This window comes from Canis aureus, chromosome 19 (genome assembly GCF_053574225.1).
Source record: "Canis aureus isolate CA01 chromosome 19, VMU_Caureus_v.1.0, whole genome shotgun sequence".
NCBI classification, from domain to species: domain Eukaryota; kingdom Metazoa; phylum Chordata; class Mammalia; order Carnivora; family Canidae; genus Canis; species Canis aureus.
Window position 1 is genome coordinate 35,641,085 of NC_135629.1, and position 16,175 is coordinate 35,657,259.

Genomic DNA, 16,175 nt, shown 5'->3' on the forward strand with positions numbered 1-16,175 from the left:
TTAGAGAATCCTGTCACCTCTACAGAGAGGTTGCCAAAATGTTGGGCTCTGTCCTTCTGGCATGTACACGGATCTAATTATATGGTCTTTGAAAACACACTTTTTGAAAATGTGATGGCTCAAAGCTGGGAAATTTACCTAAAACAATGGAAGACATAATTAGAATTGAGAAAGTCAGCAGGATGGAATGACAGACCCAAATTTAGTTAGTATAAGCCAAAGCAAATTTTTAGTAAGGAAAAGAATGAACTTTATACTTAGAATTAAAATTCTGGCATACACATGCCTCATATCTTGAGTGTGTGTTTCTGTGTGTGTGTGTGTGTGTGTGTGCGTGTAAATGGCAAGGAAACTGGCCACCAGGATATGAGTTTAATCAATTGCAAATTTGAATATGAGTCATCATTGCACAGCAGATGTTAAGAGATCAATGCAACATGGGAGTATGTTAATTATTTTAAAATAATGTTTAGCACAGGTTAAGAACATATGTGAAGACTTGGATTATCTTACTCTGTTCAGGGACTTATTCTCTAAAAGGAGCCCTTGTGTGATGGGGTACAGAAAGGAGACAAGGAGAAGTAGAGAATGGCCAGTAGAGACGACAAAGAATGATTAGGGTAGGTAAACGAGAGATAGAAGGCATAACTGTACTGATATGTCTAAAGACCTGAGCCCCCCTCCCAAAAAGCAGAATTAGGACAAGTGGACTAAAACTGCAGCCAAAAAGCTCAAAATATGTCAGGCATGGGGGAGGGAGGACATCACCTTTAAGCCATTTAATATATTCTCTCATAAGGTACTGTGTTTCCTATGGCTAGGTAATGCATCTACCAGGACTGCTACACAGGGAATTTCTGTTTGGAGAGGAAAGTTGTATTAGATTCTTCCCACCAACACATGCATGATGAGTGTCATTTACATGCCCTGTGCTCTCCCGTGGATGGCCCAGACTTTGAAGAAGCCCACAAGCCTTTTGCAGAAAAGTGAAGCACCATATTAACTGCTCACACTAAGACTCCTGCTAGTGTTCCCTCTATAACCACCGCCTGCCTGCTAGGGCTGTGGCACAGAGGGAAGGGAGCCAGCTCTGTTTGCATCCCAGCACACTAACTGGCTAATACTTCCCCCTTTCTCTCTTGCTCATGGGAACATTCCAGATGCTGATGTCTTCAATAATCAGAGGTTCCCCAGCATCTTCAAATCCAACCTGAGTGTGTACATTTCCCTTCTTTATATAGCCTGCTCATACTTGCTTTCTTCCCACTTTTACTTAGATTCTTGTCTTTCTGAAAGGAGCTCTCATCATTTTTTATATATGTGATTATTCTCACAACCAATAAAATACATTCCCTCAGCCCTCCCCCCAAAGTTGACAAAAGGACAAGGAGACTCACAGATAGTAAAACAGAAACAGCCAATACATGTAGGGAAAAGATACTCAGCCTCAAATTATAATTACGGAAATATGAATGTGACACAGGTTTTTATGATTTTGAAGATTAGAGTTTGAAAAGACTCTGTGTTGGCACAGTCTGGGGAAAGAGGCACAGACTAGAAGTTGACTGATATTTCTGAAGGGAAATTTGATGATAGCTTTCAAAGTTTGGAATGTGTATACTCTATTCTAGAGATCTCTCCTGAACCTCTTTTCCTAGCACATTATAGAAACAGCTTTTATAAGCTGTTTCAGCATCCATCCTTGTTGAGAGCAAGCACATGAAGACAGGTAAAACTGTCCCTTTAGAAAAGTGGTTTTTGTTTTTGTTTAAAATTTATTTATTTATTTGAGAGGAAGAGGGAGAGAGAATGTCAAGCAGACTCCATGCTCAGCAAGGAGTCTGATGCAGGGCTCGATCTCATCACCCTGAGACCACGACCTGAGCCAAAACCAGGAATTGGACACCCAACGAACTATGCCACCCAGGCACCCCTGGAAAAGTATTCTTTAAAGCCTTGTTGAAATAATGAAAAACTGGAGATTACACAAATGTTCCTCATTCATTCACTCATTCATTCGTTCACTTATTTATTCATTTAATCATTCACCAAACATTTACTGTGTGCCCGGCAATGTTTTAGGTACTTGGGATACAGCTCTGAACAAAATAAATAGAGTTCTGCCCACTATTTTAGTACATCAATAGACGATTGGTAAATAAAAGTATATGTATTGAATGGAATAATGTGTAACCATTGAAAATGGGGTCACTCTACATGATCTTGATATGGAAGGGTAGCCAAGAGATACTGGGCATTTTATTTTTAAAGGGTATGTGCAAATGTCTGTGCTTGCATTATCCATAAAAATTGTATGATAAAACTGGCAAAAAAAAAACCCTTAAGAGTGGGAATGGATATTGGGGTAGGCAGGGAGGGAATATTACTTTTCTTTTCATAACATCTTTTGTACTATTTAATTTTTCATAGCTAGTATATATGCTTTCTATAATAAGCTAATAGATGTGTAAAAAAAAGAAGAAAATATAAAGCTAAATCAGTAGTTCTGCTAGAGAACTAAGACTCATATCTCAAAGAAAATGGAAAATTCCTTAACCTATCTGTAGACACTGAGACCAGAATGATTAGGTGTTTGATGCTGTTCAGACTGCAAGAATGGAAATTAATACCATAGTACTTTGGAATGCAAAACGAAAGACATAAGGTGGTCCTGGGGTGTTACTGGTCATGGGCATAGTGGACTTGTCTACACATGCAAATCAAATGGGAAGGCAGCCAAGGGCAGAGGAAGGGCCTGGGGCCAGCAGTCAAGTATTCTAGGGCTTTCTCCTGGGTTTGTGATTAACTTCAACCTTTTGGAGCCTCAGTCTCTCCTTCGGTAAGATAGTAAACTTGGATTCATTGATTTAAGGTGTGGCCTAGCACTAATGCTGCATGAATCTGGATTATGTTAGTAAATCGTCATTTGTAGGGGAGAGATTTGAGATAGCTCCTGAAATTCTCAAGAGTCTTAGAGGAGATCACTTTAACTTTCCAGTTAGCCACCTTCTCATAGTGCTGTGGAGAAACATTAGTTGTATACTTTAATATCTGCTTCTGTTTAGATTCAAGTCCAAGTACATTTGGATATTTTCTACTTATGCTGTTTCAACTTCAGGACAATAGAAAAATCAGGCTTTTTGGATTCTACTAAACAGGTGACTAAGAAAAAATGATTTTCAAAATGTATCCATTTGATGAATTTAATCTAAAATGTTGGGAGGTGGGGGGCGGGGGTGGAAAACATGATTCAGCACATTGGACATCTCCAGATGAAATCAGAACGTAATTCCATCCTTTCTGGAAATTGGATTTCTGTCAGATTCACAAACCCAGGAGTTCCACTGCCTCTTCTTCTAGGGTAGGTTTTCACAGGAGAGGCGGTGGTGGTTATGGATTTCATTTTTGCGTGCTGAGGTAATATCAGCTCCAGGAGTGTGTAAGAGGACCTGTGAATGATGTGCCTGTGGTGTCTGTGTGTCCCTGGGTGGGGCCTACAGAGACCTACCCAGAGTGGAACAAGTGACTCAGACTCTTTGTTCCACGTAGAAGTAAATTGGTCCTAGCTAGAGTAAGTTCAGCGTATCCCATATAAAGCTAGTAAGGGCACTAAAATCCAAACAGCGAGCAACCCAGTAAGAAGATAAACGCCAGAGGGAATGTTTCATAGATTTGGTATTTGGGACACTCCACTGCCATTTCTCTCTTCTCATTTGTTTTCCAACTGATTGGAAAACTACTAATGAGTGTGTTTACATATTCTCCTGTTGTTTTACCCAAATGTGAGAGCAGCTGGGGAGAGGGGTTTGTTCTCTCCAGGGCCTACGCTGTCTCTCCCTGTCTTCCTCCTGCTCTCCGGCTGCCAGGCCCCTGCACCCTGCCAAACCTCTGCTCTTGTCTCACCGCCCCTCCCTGGGTCTCTCCCTGTGTGCAGCACAGCCAGCAGCCCCACCACATGTTCTGTGTTGCTCACACCCTCCCTTTCTCCCTCTCTTGTTGTCATTTGTTTTGTTTTGAAGGGAGTGAGGTGCAGAGGAGGTCTTGGGTTTATGCCCCCTCTGCTCAGCATCAGAACTGGGAGCAGGCCCAGATTTCATTTGCTCCCATTTCTGGATTGAAGTCACAAGCCCCTGGTGGAGAATGTCCTTCTGTCCTCTGACAGTTCCTGGGGACACATTCATTCTTTGTGGTCTACTCCATTTTCAGAGACTCTGCTGTCTGCAACCCAGTCCATTCTCAGCTGCTTTGCTCTTTCCTTCTGATGAGATGTTTCAAGCTTCAGTCATTTTAAGAACCACCTTCACAATGTTTTCCACAACTTATGATATAATTTGTATGAATTGTTTTTGTTATACTTGTGAGAATTTATTTAAATACTTTTTTTTTAGATTTTTATTTATTTATTCATGAGAGACACAGAGAGAGAGAGAGAGGCAGAGACACAAGCAGAGAGAAAAGCAGGCTCCATGCAGGGAGCCCGACATGGGACTCAATCCCGGGACTCCAGGATCACGCCCTGGGTTGAAGACAGGCGCTAAACCACTGAGCCACCCAAGGATCCCTATCTAAATACATTTTAAAGTCAATCCATAACTTAAAGACTCTGTTTACTCCCTGTGAATTTTCTTGCACGTGTCCATGTATATGGACACTTGTCTTCTTAGCCCTCACCGTGGAAGACTCTCAGTCCCTTGCTGGGGTGCTGCTGGGTTACTCACGCCCTTCGAGTTCTCCTTAGAATAGTCACTCACCAGCAGTTTCCAATCTGTCAGTCAATTTGGTTACACCAGACCCTGGTGTGGCTGGCTTTTCTTTTTTCTTTTTTCTCTTTTCTCTTTTCTCTTTTCTCTTTTCTCTTTCTTTCTTTCTTTCTTTCTTTCTTTGGTTCTTTTTTTCTTTCTTTCTATCTTCTTTCTAATTCATTAGTTGAGGAGAAGATGTGATGCCAATTCTGCCTAGGCCAATGATAATAAGTATTTGTTGACTGTATGAATTGAATGAAGAAGACCTTGACCTCCCTTGTCAGCACAGTTTTATGTCTGAATCGCAGTGGCTAGAAATAACCTCCTCTGTGCCATTCTTCCTTTTTTCTTTTCCTTTTTTCTGTCTTCTCTCTTTCCCCTTCCTTCCTTCCTTCCTTCCTTCCTTCCTTCCTTCCTTCCTTCCTCCCTCCCTCCCTCCCTCCCTCCCTTCCTCCCCTCTTTGTTTCCTTTCTGTCCCTCCATTTTCTTTTTAGTTAAAAAATTGGGATTTGATTTTGAAGCTCAATTTCTAAGGAAACTCACAATAGACCATGCGCAAAATGCATCCTTAGTTAGTGGGACAGTTTTTTTTGTTTTTTTGTTTTTTTGTTTTTGTTTCAGAGACCCTCTATTGACTCTCTGAGTTGAAACAGTTTAGACTCCACATAAAATATGCGTTGTTTACCCAGGCTCTTCATGCTCTGCATACTGTTACAGTCCTTGAAGAGCTTGTCAGTGACAAGTAAGATAAATGAATGAAGAGGACTTTACAAGTGTTTAAAAGCTAAGTATAGCATGTGCTGCCCACTACTTAATTAAACAGACCTGTGCTTAACTAAGTAACTTTGTGGTGGAAACTTCTACGGCCTTCCCCTTCCCCCAAACTCTACCACTTCCAGCGGTGCTCAGGATGTTAGAAATTCCTTGGCTGTCTGCAGTTGCTAATATGTTAGCCTAGCTTCAAAACCATCTTGCTTGAAGCATTAAAAGTTAGTATGGATTGTGGATAATGATGTTTGAATTTATATTAGAATTAGTCAGCAACATGGACTCCTTTGAAACTCGATCAAGATTTTATAATATGTCTGAGTTCTGCTCTTTTCAGAGAACTTTAAAATCAATTACATGAACTGCTTCTCTTCTCAGCTCTGAGATCAATGTCCAGAGAGTCAGAGCCCATTCCCAGATCAATCTTTTTTTTTTTTTTTTTTTTAATGTAGGAGCCAGTCTTTATCGATCTGAGCAGTAGGGTGCAGTGGTTACATAGAAGGCTTTGGAATTATAATCCCAAATCTACCAGTTGTGTGATCTTGGGTAAACTTCTTAGTCTTTCTAAACCTCAATTTCTGGGCACCTGGGTAGCTTAGTTGGCTAAGCATCTAACTCTGGATTTTGGCTCAGGTCATGATCTCAGGGTCATGAGATTGAGCCCCATGATGTGTGCTTAACAGGGAGTCTACTTGAGATTCTCTCTCTCCCTCTTCTCCTCCCCCCCCAACATGTTCACTCTCTCTCTAAAAATAAATAAATAAATCTTAAAAAGATTAAAATAAACCTCAGTTTCTTCATCTTTAAAGTGGGGATAATAATAGCCTCTACCAGAACTGATATCCACGTCATTTGCACTTGAGTCACTCTCGGTTCTTAGGAGTTTGTGCCTCTGTCATAGCAGCTATTTTTTTAATAAATTTTATTTTTACGTATTCATGAGAGACAGAGACAGAGAGAGAGAGAGAGGCAGAGACACAGGCAGAGGGAGAAGCAGGCTCCATGCAGGGAGCCTGATGTGGGACTTGATCCCAGGTCTCCAGGATTAGGCCCTGGGCCGAAGGTGGCACTAAACCACTGAGCCACCAGGGCTGTCCCCAGCTATTTTGAATATGCCCCCCACCTCCAACCTACATCATTGTGGATGTAACTGACTAAATTAGATGACAAGAGCAAAGGGCTGTGCTTGGCACATAGCAGGCCAACGTAAGCATTGGTTGTTGTCACTGATATTTATAGGTGGCTCCATCTCACAGCACTGGCCTTCTTTCTGCCACTGTGAAGGATCCTAACCTCCCCATTATCAGCAGAGCACATAGAACTTTTTTTGGAGATAATTACCCCTGCCATGGGCTGCATTGACTGATAGTAGAACAGAGGAGAGCATGCCTTCCCTACAATGATTATCTACAACCCATCCAGGAATTCCTCAAGTTCCTAAGGTGGCAGCAATAAATGGTTTACCAAAATAATTTCTCTCCCTTGATTTTAGGAGGAAAAAAGAAAGAAAAGCTGCAAAATGTACAACAGAGAATAAAAACAGTAGTCCAGCATCAATCCATGTGGAGTTTCGTTCATGCTACAGACATCCTTCCCTCTCTTGCCCATTTTATAGATATAGGAATTGAGGCTCATGGAAAAGTAATTCAACCTGAGTCTCAGACTGAATATTTGACAGAAACAGAATTAGTGCCAGGCTATGTTACTACCCTAAGAAAGACGAGAGAGATCTGCCTCCCCAGGTGATGAGAAATCTCAAGAGCTGTCCTTGGGAAGGCCTGGTAGTCACCAGAATGTTAGTCCTGTGCAAAAGTTAGACAAACATAGGCTTATTACTCATTTGCTGGTATTCTCACAAAAAAAGACCCAGAGACAAAGATTTGGTGCGGGTAGTTTATTTGGGAGGTGATCCCAAGAAGCATGGTGAGAAAATTGAGAAGTGAGGCAGGAATTGAAAATGTCAATAAAGGTGCATTAATGTGTGCTTTCTTGCTATAATCAACCAGGGCTGCACTCGGTGAGGAATTTACTGAGAGATTCTGAAACACAGCATAGGGTGATCCCACCAAAGGACAGAGACACTAGTTATTTGCTTACTTTACCTCCCTCCTTCCTCATAGAGTGAGCATTATTCTGAGGATGTGAGCTCCGTACACTCTGGTCTGCCCTATTCCCTAGCCAAACCTGCACGTGAGGCCAGAGGAAGACCTCAGGCAGAGAGGTACATAGATTTGAGATGGAAAGACAGCATCACATCCGGGATTGTCACGGCAAGTGACTTTTAGGGTAGAGCAAGAGGATATGGGAGGGGCACTGACATGTTCTATAATAATTTAAAATAAAATAAGGATAGTTAATGAGTAGATAACAAAAATAACTTCTAAACTCTACATAGTGACCAACTACTTTTCTGTTTATAAATAAAAACTGAGGGAGGACATTCAATAAAGTTGGGAGGCAGATGGTTGGCAGAAAGGACTGATCAGCCTAATGAGTTGGAGGATATCAGAACAGTTTTCAAGGCAGGCCTGATGTTGTAGCAGTAGATTGTGTAGACAGTTGTAAATACGTAGATATCCAGAGCCAGGCCCATTTTCCCAGAGATGTCGTAGTTTGACATGTGTGAGCATATGATTATGGCTCTGTCTTAAATTCCTTCCAAATTGTCCCAAGTTTATAAACTCTTTTGAAAAATAAGATAATGAATTATTATCTTATTGAGTATAATAAGCTTCATGCTCTCCCCACATCCAGTACAGGAATGAAGAAAGCAACACATAACATGCATACACACACACACACACACACACACACACACACCCCTTACATCTTGGATTCCAGTCCCCTTCTTGATTTATTTTTCTTCTCAAGGTGAGTTTACTATAAAATCTCCCACGCCTACTCTTCTTTATACCTATATCCATGCCAACTTTCTTTCCTAGCTCAAAGGACCCTTGGAGCCTTATTTGATGCCCTCACCCTTAGCTGGAGGGGATTTTTCCTGCCTCTGGGCATTTATATAAACCAATCCCTTCACTTTTCTTTTCTTTCTTTTTTTTTTTAATATTTTATTTATTTATTCATGAGAGCCAGAGAGAGGGAGAAGCAGGCTCCATGCAGGGAGCCCGATGCAGGACTTGATCTTGGGTCTCCAGGATCATGTCCTGGGCTGAAGGTAGGTGCTAAACCGCTGAGCCACCCGGGCTGCCCTATTTTCTTTTTCATATCATGTCTAGTGAGTCCTTTAATTCCTCATGTCTTATTTTTGCTTTGTCCCCTGCCTGTGGCCTGGGACCTTACCCTTCACATAACTACTGTAGAACTCTGGAGTCAGAAACCTGAGTTTCAGTCCTGTTTTCCCACTCAGCAGCTGAGCAATCATGGGCTTGGTTTCCTCATCTGTAAAAGAAGGCTCATAAAAATAGCTGTCTCAAAAGTAAGGAGTCAACAAAAGCATACCAGCCAAATCCTTAGCCTGGCACATCATTGTTCTTGTCCTTAGGGTTACAGAAGTTTGGTAAGTATTGAATGAATTTCTGTGCAATGTCCATAGTGGAAGCCTTTCCATCACTGATTCTTACTTAATCCTATAAAGTTCCCCAATGCATCAAACTCCCATAATAGCTTCTTCATCCTCCTACTTCATTTTGTCCTCCAAGAGTGACCCAAGTATTGGAACCCAGACCCCATTCAATTATGATTCATTGCTACGTGGACCTAGTGGATATACAGGAAATCCCTCTCCTCCTGACTGTCCAGTTGTTGTCTGGTTTCTCCATCTTTTGCTCTGAGACAAGAACTGTTGACCTTGCTCTGATTTGGCAGAAACAAGACCAGTAGAAGAGTTCTGGACTATTTCAGATTTCTCTGGCAGGAAAGAGGGAGAAAAGAAAACCTGATAGAAGAAAGTGTAATTGCTATTGTATGGTATTATCTCCATATCCCATAGCAACAAATCTTATTATATTTTTTTCTTATTTAAACCATATTCATGAAGGTTTTATTGTTAACTTGATCCAGATGACTGATCAAAGCATAGTTCATTATTGCCACCTTGCTAAAATATTTTTAAAGGCAGTTTTAATATTACACTTTTATAGCTACATATTGCCATTAAGCTATTGAGTCTATTACTAGTCAATCAAGGATTTTCATTTTGTTTCAAGAGCTCCTTGGATAAACTCTTCAGAAATGTCAAAGAGATGGAGTATATGGCACCTTTTCACAGATGGTGTTCATCAGGGATTTTAGTTAATGGATAAAGTTTCAGTTTTCCATGGTTGACTTTTGGTGCTAACAAAAGTATTCCAAAGGCCCCTGCTCTTCTAAAGGCTAGGGGATAGTAAGGAAATGAATCCCATAACACCACCAAACCTTTTATTCTAAATGAGGTAAATAACCAGGGACATGGAGTATTTCACCAGGTCCATTTTACTAAAGAATGGAATATATCTTGGAGAAAACCAATTCAACTTTTCCAATAGCTCCAAAAGTATATGTTTGCTCTCCCACTCTCAAGAATAGCAACCAAAAACAAATATATAATAGGAAGAGCTAAACTACCATGTGAAGAGTTATATACTCAACTGGCTCATCATAGAGGCTGATTGTAGGCTTTTCTCTTTCATCTGTTCCAAACTAGTCTATACCCATTCTATCCATTCCTTCATACATCCATACGTTTATTTTACACACATTTACTTACTACTTATGCACCAGACTGTGTGCAGGTGCTGAGTGTAAGGGTGTTTCAGACATAGTGCTTCCCTTAAGAGAATTTCAACCTAGTGGTAGAGAAAGCCAAGAAAGCACGAGATTATTTGCCATTCATTGGGATAAGTGTTGTGATGGAAGGGGGCTTGGAGGTGGATACAGGAATACAGGACCCTGGGGAAGGCAGTGGAAGAGCTCTTAATCCCTTCTGAGGCAGGCTTAGGGAAGGCGTTTCTGGAGGTAATGGTATTGAAGCTAAAATGGGTATAACTTCGGCAAAGGGATAGAGGATGAAGAGCATGACAGGAACAGAGAATAGCACATCCCAGGGCTGGGACATGGAGCATAAGAGGTGAGATTCAGAGGTGAACAGCAAGCAGTTGCCTCAGAAGAGCTTTGTAAGCTGTGGAGGAGCTAGGGCTCTTTTCCTGAGGGCAGTGGGGAGTCTCTGAGGATCTTAAAGTCAGGGACTAATGGGTCTAATGTCACTCCAGCTATAGATTATATTCAGTGGGAGGCAAGAGTGCAGTGGGAGAGCTGTTAGAGGAGTCTTTTGCCCTAGAGAAATAAGGTTGCGCCTGGAAGAAAGAGGAAGTGGAAAATGAAATCTGATTAGAGCTGTCTCAGCAGTCATGACATAATATAGTAAAATGAATATAACATAGTTAGCCAAAGGCAAACATGTCAGGTCAGCAGTTTGGTAGACACTGAAAAGGAAATAAAAATGGGCTTCAGTGCACTGCTAAATGAGTCCGTGAGTTCCCAAGTGTAGTGCTGTGGAAAGCTCTCCCTCTCTCTAACTGTTTTCGTTTTCCTGGGACTTCAATTATGACTGCCCGGAAGAACTATGGTTTAAGGCTATGTGGCAGCCACCTCACGTATCTGTTGACTGCAGGGATATGAACCATTGCACACGGCGTCACCTGATCAGTGTGTCTGGAGTTAGTTGAACAAATGCTATCCTTGTTAAAATTTCTACAGTTTTTCTTCTGTCGATCTTCTAAGAATGCTATTCATGGCTTCTTATCCTTCCAGACCATTCTTGGTATGTTAGGAAGCCAATATAATTGGGTGGGAATGAGAATAGGAAATATAGATTTAAAAAATTGAGAGGTCCATTTTCAATTTGACAATTAAGTGGGCAGGATCGGTCAAACTTTTTTATAGAAGGGAAAACTAGCAACCAGCCTGTAAGAAATTGGTCACAGTTTAAGGGATATGTTACAAGCAAGATAAATAAAAGTGGTCTAGAATATCAGGGCAAACTCTCATTATTCATCTCTGTTTCACACTCTTCTCTTCCAGTCCAGACTAATCAAAAGAAGCCTCTTCCGCTCACAATTGCTGTGTGTACATTTCCCCCAGATCTGGTATTCACATGAACAACATGGTTTATTTATATTTCAGCACCAAATTGGAAAGATGACATCATTCATTTACAGTCTTTATCCCATGACATGCCTATTCTCCAACACCTCATTTCAGCAGACACATTTAGGACTTCATATAGCATCTTGTTTAGCTTGTACATTCTTTTATGGGATACAGTTCAAAGGTAGGGAACTTTAGGCTTGTTGCTGGTAAGAAAATAATCTCATAAAATCACAGGAGCTTCCCCAAAGACTAAGGACATTATGATGTTTACAATAGCAGAGTTATTATTTGTTCACTTAGGCTTCATTGTTCATTCTTGAGTGAGCCCCCTTCCTTCCTGACCATAGCAGATCTTACAGCTCCCTTCAGGCTCTCTGAGTTCTATTAGAAGAAACAATTTCAGATTTATTAGTTCATGAGTTCAAAAGTACAGATTCTTGACAATACTGGAGTTTTAGGTGTGAACACTGAATTCAGAATCTTTTGTACAAGGGCAGGCTGAATGAGAGGACTCTCAGTACTTGGTCGGCAACAGCTCCACTGACCTGCTCTTTCTCACAAGATGTAACTTGTCCATTGGGTCTTCTGATGCTATAAATGGACAAGAGAAGGATAAATATGCTGTCGGTTGCCAAAGGTTGCCTGGGATTTATTATTTAATTGTTAGATGGATTTTTCTCTCTATTTTTATTGTTTTTATCCATATACATACATGTTTTTTATACCCACTGTGGGGACTTTCAAATATTGTACACATTTCTCAAAGTGGAGTACATCACAAGACATCCTCTGGCAGATAGAATTGGGATATAAAGTGTTTCCAAAACTGAGCAGAACCAAAGCATCTATAGGAAAGCTGTTTCTGCCTAATTAGCTGTTTGCTTTTTCTGCTAGCAGTATGGCAAAGAGAAAAGGCTAGAGATTGAGAATCGGAAGACCTAGGAAATTTCCATGTTCTATGGTAAGGAGACTCTGAGGGCTGAAATCTCTGCTTTCATGTTCTGGCTGCAAGTGAGGATAGTAATTACTCCTCCCAGGAATGTTTTGAGGAGAAGTTATTTTTTTTTTAATTTTTATTTATTTATGATAGTCACAGAGAGAGAAAGAGAGAGAGGCAGAGACATAGGCAGAGGGAGAAGCAGGCTCCATGCACCGGGAGCCTGATGTGGGATTCGATCCCGGGTCTCCAGGATCGCGCCCTAGGCCAAAGGCAGGCGCCAAACCGCTGCGCCACCCAGGGATCCCTTGAGGAGAAGTTAGATTGCACATGAAACATACTACAAAAATATACTATATTGGGTCCAGAATTGTTATCAGAGTATTATTTATGTTACAAAATAGAATTCCAACCATTTGGAGGGTCTGCCAGCCTTTGATTTCCAGCTCTCTTGAAGTACTTCTGGCTCACTGTCATCTCAGGTCACCAGTGGGATTGTTATGGCAACTCATGAGATGTCCTCAACTCTCAGTAAACTTCCCTGGCTAAAAACAAATGTGCAGTCACCACTAGGATGGCAGCATCCCCCAAAATTCAGTCCCCTCATTGAAGCAACATGCACAGTATATTTACATTTACTAGGCTTCGTTCGATTCTGGGGAGGGGCAGGTGGAAGAAACAAGCTCAATTTGACCAACAGTTGAACAGATAGATCTGAGGTTATGCATGATAAACAGGAGGTGCATGTGCCCTGGCATCAGGGGTGGGATTGGGAAAAAGCTCCTAGAGAACAAAAATGCTGAATTAGCCAGACACAGAAGGTAAGGGGTAAGGGTAGGTGGTTGCGGGAGGTACCACAGGCAGAAGAAACAACATGTATAAGAAGGAGAGGTTATACTGTAAATGTAGCAAAAATAAAATAATAGAATTTTATTTTTACTGCAAGCCTATGATGGGCCAGGTCCTGAACTGACACTTGAAGCTTATCATATTCTTTGCTCCTCACAGCAACCCCAGGGAGGGGGGGGCACTATTACTTCTATTTTGTAGTTGAGAAAATTGAAGTTTACAAATAGTTAACTCTCAAGATCACATAGCCAGCAAAGAGATTATGCAGGACTTGAATCCAGACAGTCTTCTCTTCATACACACATGTGTAGTCTCTACATTTCCTGGCTTTCTGGGGTAGATATTTTTATCTGCCCTTTTCCCTTGTCTATAGGCACTTTTCTAGATTCTGTGACTCTGTTTAGGCAATTCATTGCTGGTCCCTTTCTTGCCTTACATAATAAAACAAGGTGTGTGTCCTGGGAATTTAAACCATGACACCTAGCTACCTCATGTGATAAACATAATGGGACATAAATTACAGTAGTTAGCTCTTCTACATCAACTTTGCTCCTTTTGTTCAATTTCCCCAAAGAGCACTATCAGTTAAATTGTCCACAGAGAGTCCTTTCCCTAGAAGCCATCAGAGCAACAAACCTTCTCCACTGCTATTTTTGCATTTGGCAGCTTTTGAGTGGATTCCTCTGCTTTGTCTCGCAAGACCATTACTTGTCTGTAGTTTTGTGTCTCCACCCAGCCCTGTTCCATCATTTTTTGTCCAGGGCTTCCTTCTCTTGCTTGCTCTAGAGTATAGGATGTGACTGTTGGTAGTTTGTGATTGCAAGCTTATTCTGGATCTGTGTGTTCTCTTGATAATGTAAAACAGAGCACCTTCGGGTTTATGTCCATTTTTCCCCCTTATAAATCACATGAAGGGGAAGTACATTTGCATCTAATGTAGATCCAAGAACAGGGTAATTTCAAGAATGTGACAAAACCTCTTTTACCAAATGGCATGGTGCATTCTTTATTGAGTTTCAATTTGACTAAAAATGAAAACTTCTGGATTAGGAACCAAAGGAATCCTAGACGTACTGTAATTATGCCCTGAGTCTTTTTGGCTGGTTTTCCAGCTCCTGATAGACTCTTCTCTGGTTTTTGTTCTGTGCAGACCCAGAACAGAATGAAGCTGATGGCAGACAACTACGATGAGGACCACCATCATTACCACCACCACCACCACCACCACCACCACCGATCTCCTGGGAGGTCGCAACATTCCAATCACAGGCCTTCTCCCGACCAGGTCAGTTTCATTGCCGCTTACCTCCAGGACCCCTTTTACCCTTTGGATATTTTAAGATAAAATAAATAATCCTCAAGAAATAATAAACAGCATAAAGTGATACGTCCTTTGAACTGAAACTAATAGCTTTGGTATTTATTTCCATCACTCAAGGAGTCTAAATGTTTTCCTTTCTCCTTCCTCTTTAAGGTTTTGTCTGTTCTTGTTTATGTTATGCATTTTCTTTCCTCCCCTCCTTTCTATTTTCATAGATATGAAGTCTGTTGCTGGCTCAGTATCTAATGGTGGGTTACTTTGGAATGTCTCTCTCAGAGTTTTAAGAGAAAGCACTTTGTTTCCATGAGCTTGGCAACCAGAGAAGCCTTGAGTTTCATGAGCACTTTCCTAGAAAATTCCTTAGTGATGCAAATTAATGTGGGGTAAAACAACATGAAGAGAAATCAGTTTTGCTTGCATTTTACCTGGTAAAGTCAAGGGATCTGGTTTATTTGATTTGGACCCTATCTTCTCCCTTGACTAAGTGAAGCAAGTGAAAAGACGGGTTGACAAAAACAAAAATCTCCTGTGGTCTTCAATATTTGCATTTACCCACCAAATGTAAAAACTAATGACTGTATGGGATTAAAACTCCTGAAAATGAACTTCATGGAAATTATGAAATTAAATGCAAACTAGCAGGTTGATATAGTCAGTATTGCAGTATTTCCTCCTTTATTGTACCATGAGCTTCTTGTGTGTGTATGATCCTAGTGTAGCTTATACAATAAATTTCAAGAGGGAAAGGGCCGTAGGTAATGGAATATAATCATCTAGATAAGTGTAAATGCCTTTGTTATATATTTCTGGGTATGTGAGGGGGGAGGACTTACTGGAATTACCTATGTGAAGAGAGGTTTAACTGTTTGTTGGAGGAAGAGGTGCTTATTATGCTAAGACCATTTTTCAGATGGCTCCATTTCCTTTGCACCTCATGTCACTAGTCTCCCAAAGAAGTTAAGATTGCAAGTCTCCAAGATGTTTTACTAGGGGTACAACTCCAGGGGGAGCCATTTATATAGTATGCAACATAAGAAGTGCTCCTGGAGCTTTGCAGTAAAGTAGCTCCAACCAGGAGGCCCTCTGCCTCCAACCCCCAGCTTGGCTCTACCCTTATACTACAAAGCATTTGCCCTCAGAGACCCCAACATTACAGATGTTCATAGAGGACATCTAGATTTCTGAAGTCAAGTTCAGAAAGGCACCAGTTCATGTTATTAGTTCTCAAAAATAGTTCTTAATTTAGCAATCAGCAAAGTAGAGAGAGATAAAAATTTCATGTCATTATCGTGTATGCTTGTGGTTTTGCTTTTATTTCACTTTATTTTTTCATATCTCATCCCTTGCTATCACCACCACCTCGCCTGTACTCACCCATCGTGGTATACCTGGCATCCTGCTAACTAAATGTCTTCGTTCTTGTTCTTAATCCCAGCCTTTGGCACACTGACCTTTGTTCCTTGAACTTCTC

The 16,175-nt window shown here is 41.0% G+C and overlaps 1 protein-coding gene across 22 annotated transcripts in view; it reads left to right on the forward strand.

Annotated features, from left to right (window-relative positions):
* The window catches only part of ERC2 (ELKS/RAB6-interacting/CAST family member 2), a 904,101-nt gene that overhangs the window by 709,739 nt on the left and 178,187 nt on the right, over positions 1-16,175 (forward strand). For all 22 annotated transcript variants that reach the window (XR_013357839.1, XR_013357837.1, XR_013357838.1 and 19 more), the window contains one exon: positions 14,534-14,668. Coding sequence is in view for 19 of the 22 variants with exons in the window: in XM_077858464.1 (XP_077714590.1) it covers positions 14,534-14,668 (135 nt within the window). In the remaining 3 variants the exon portion in view is untranslated. The remainder of the gene's footprint in view (positions 1-14,533; positions 14,669-16,175) is intronic.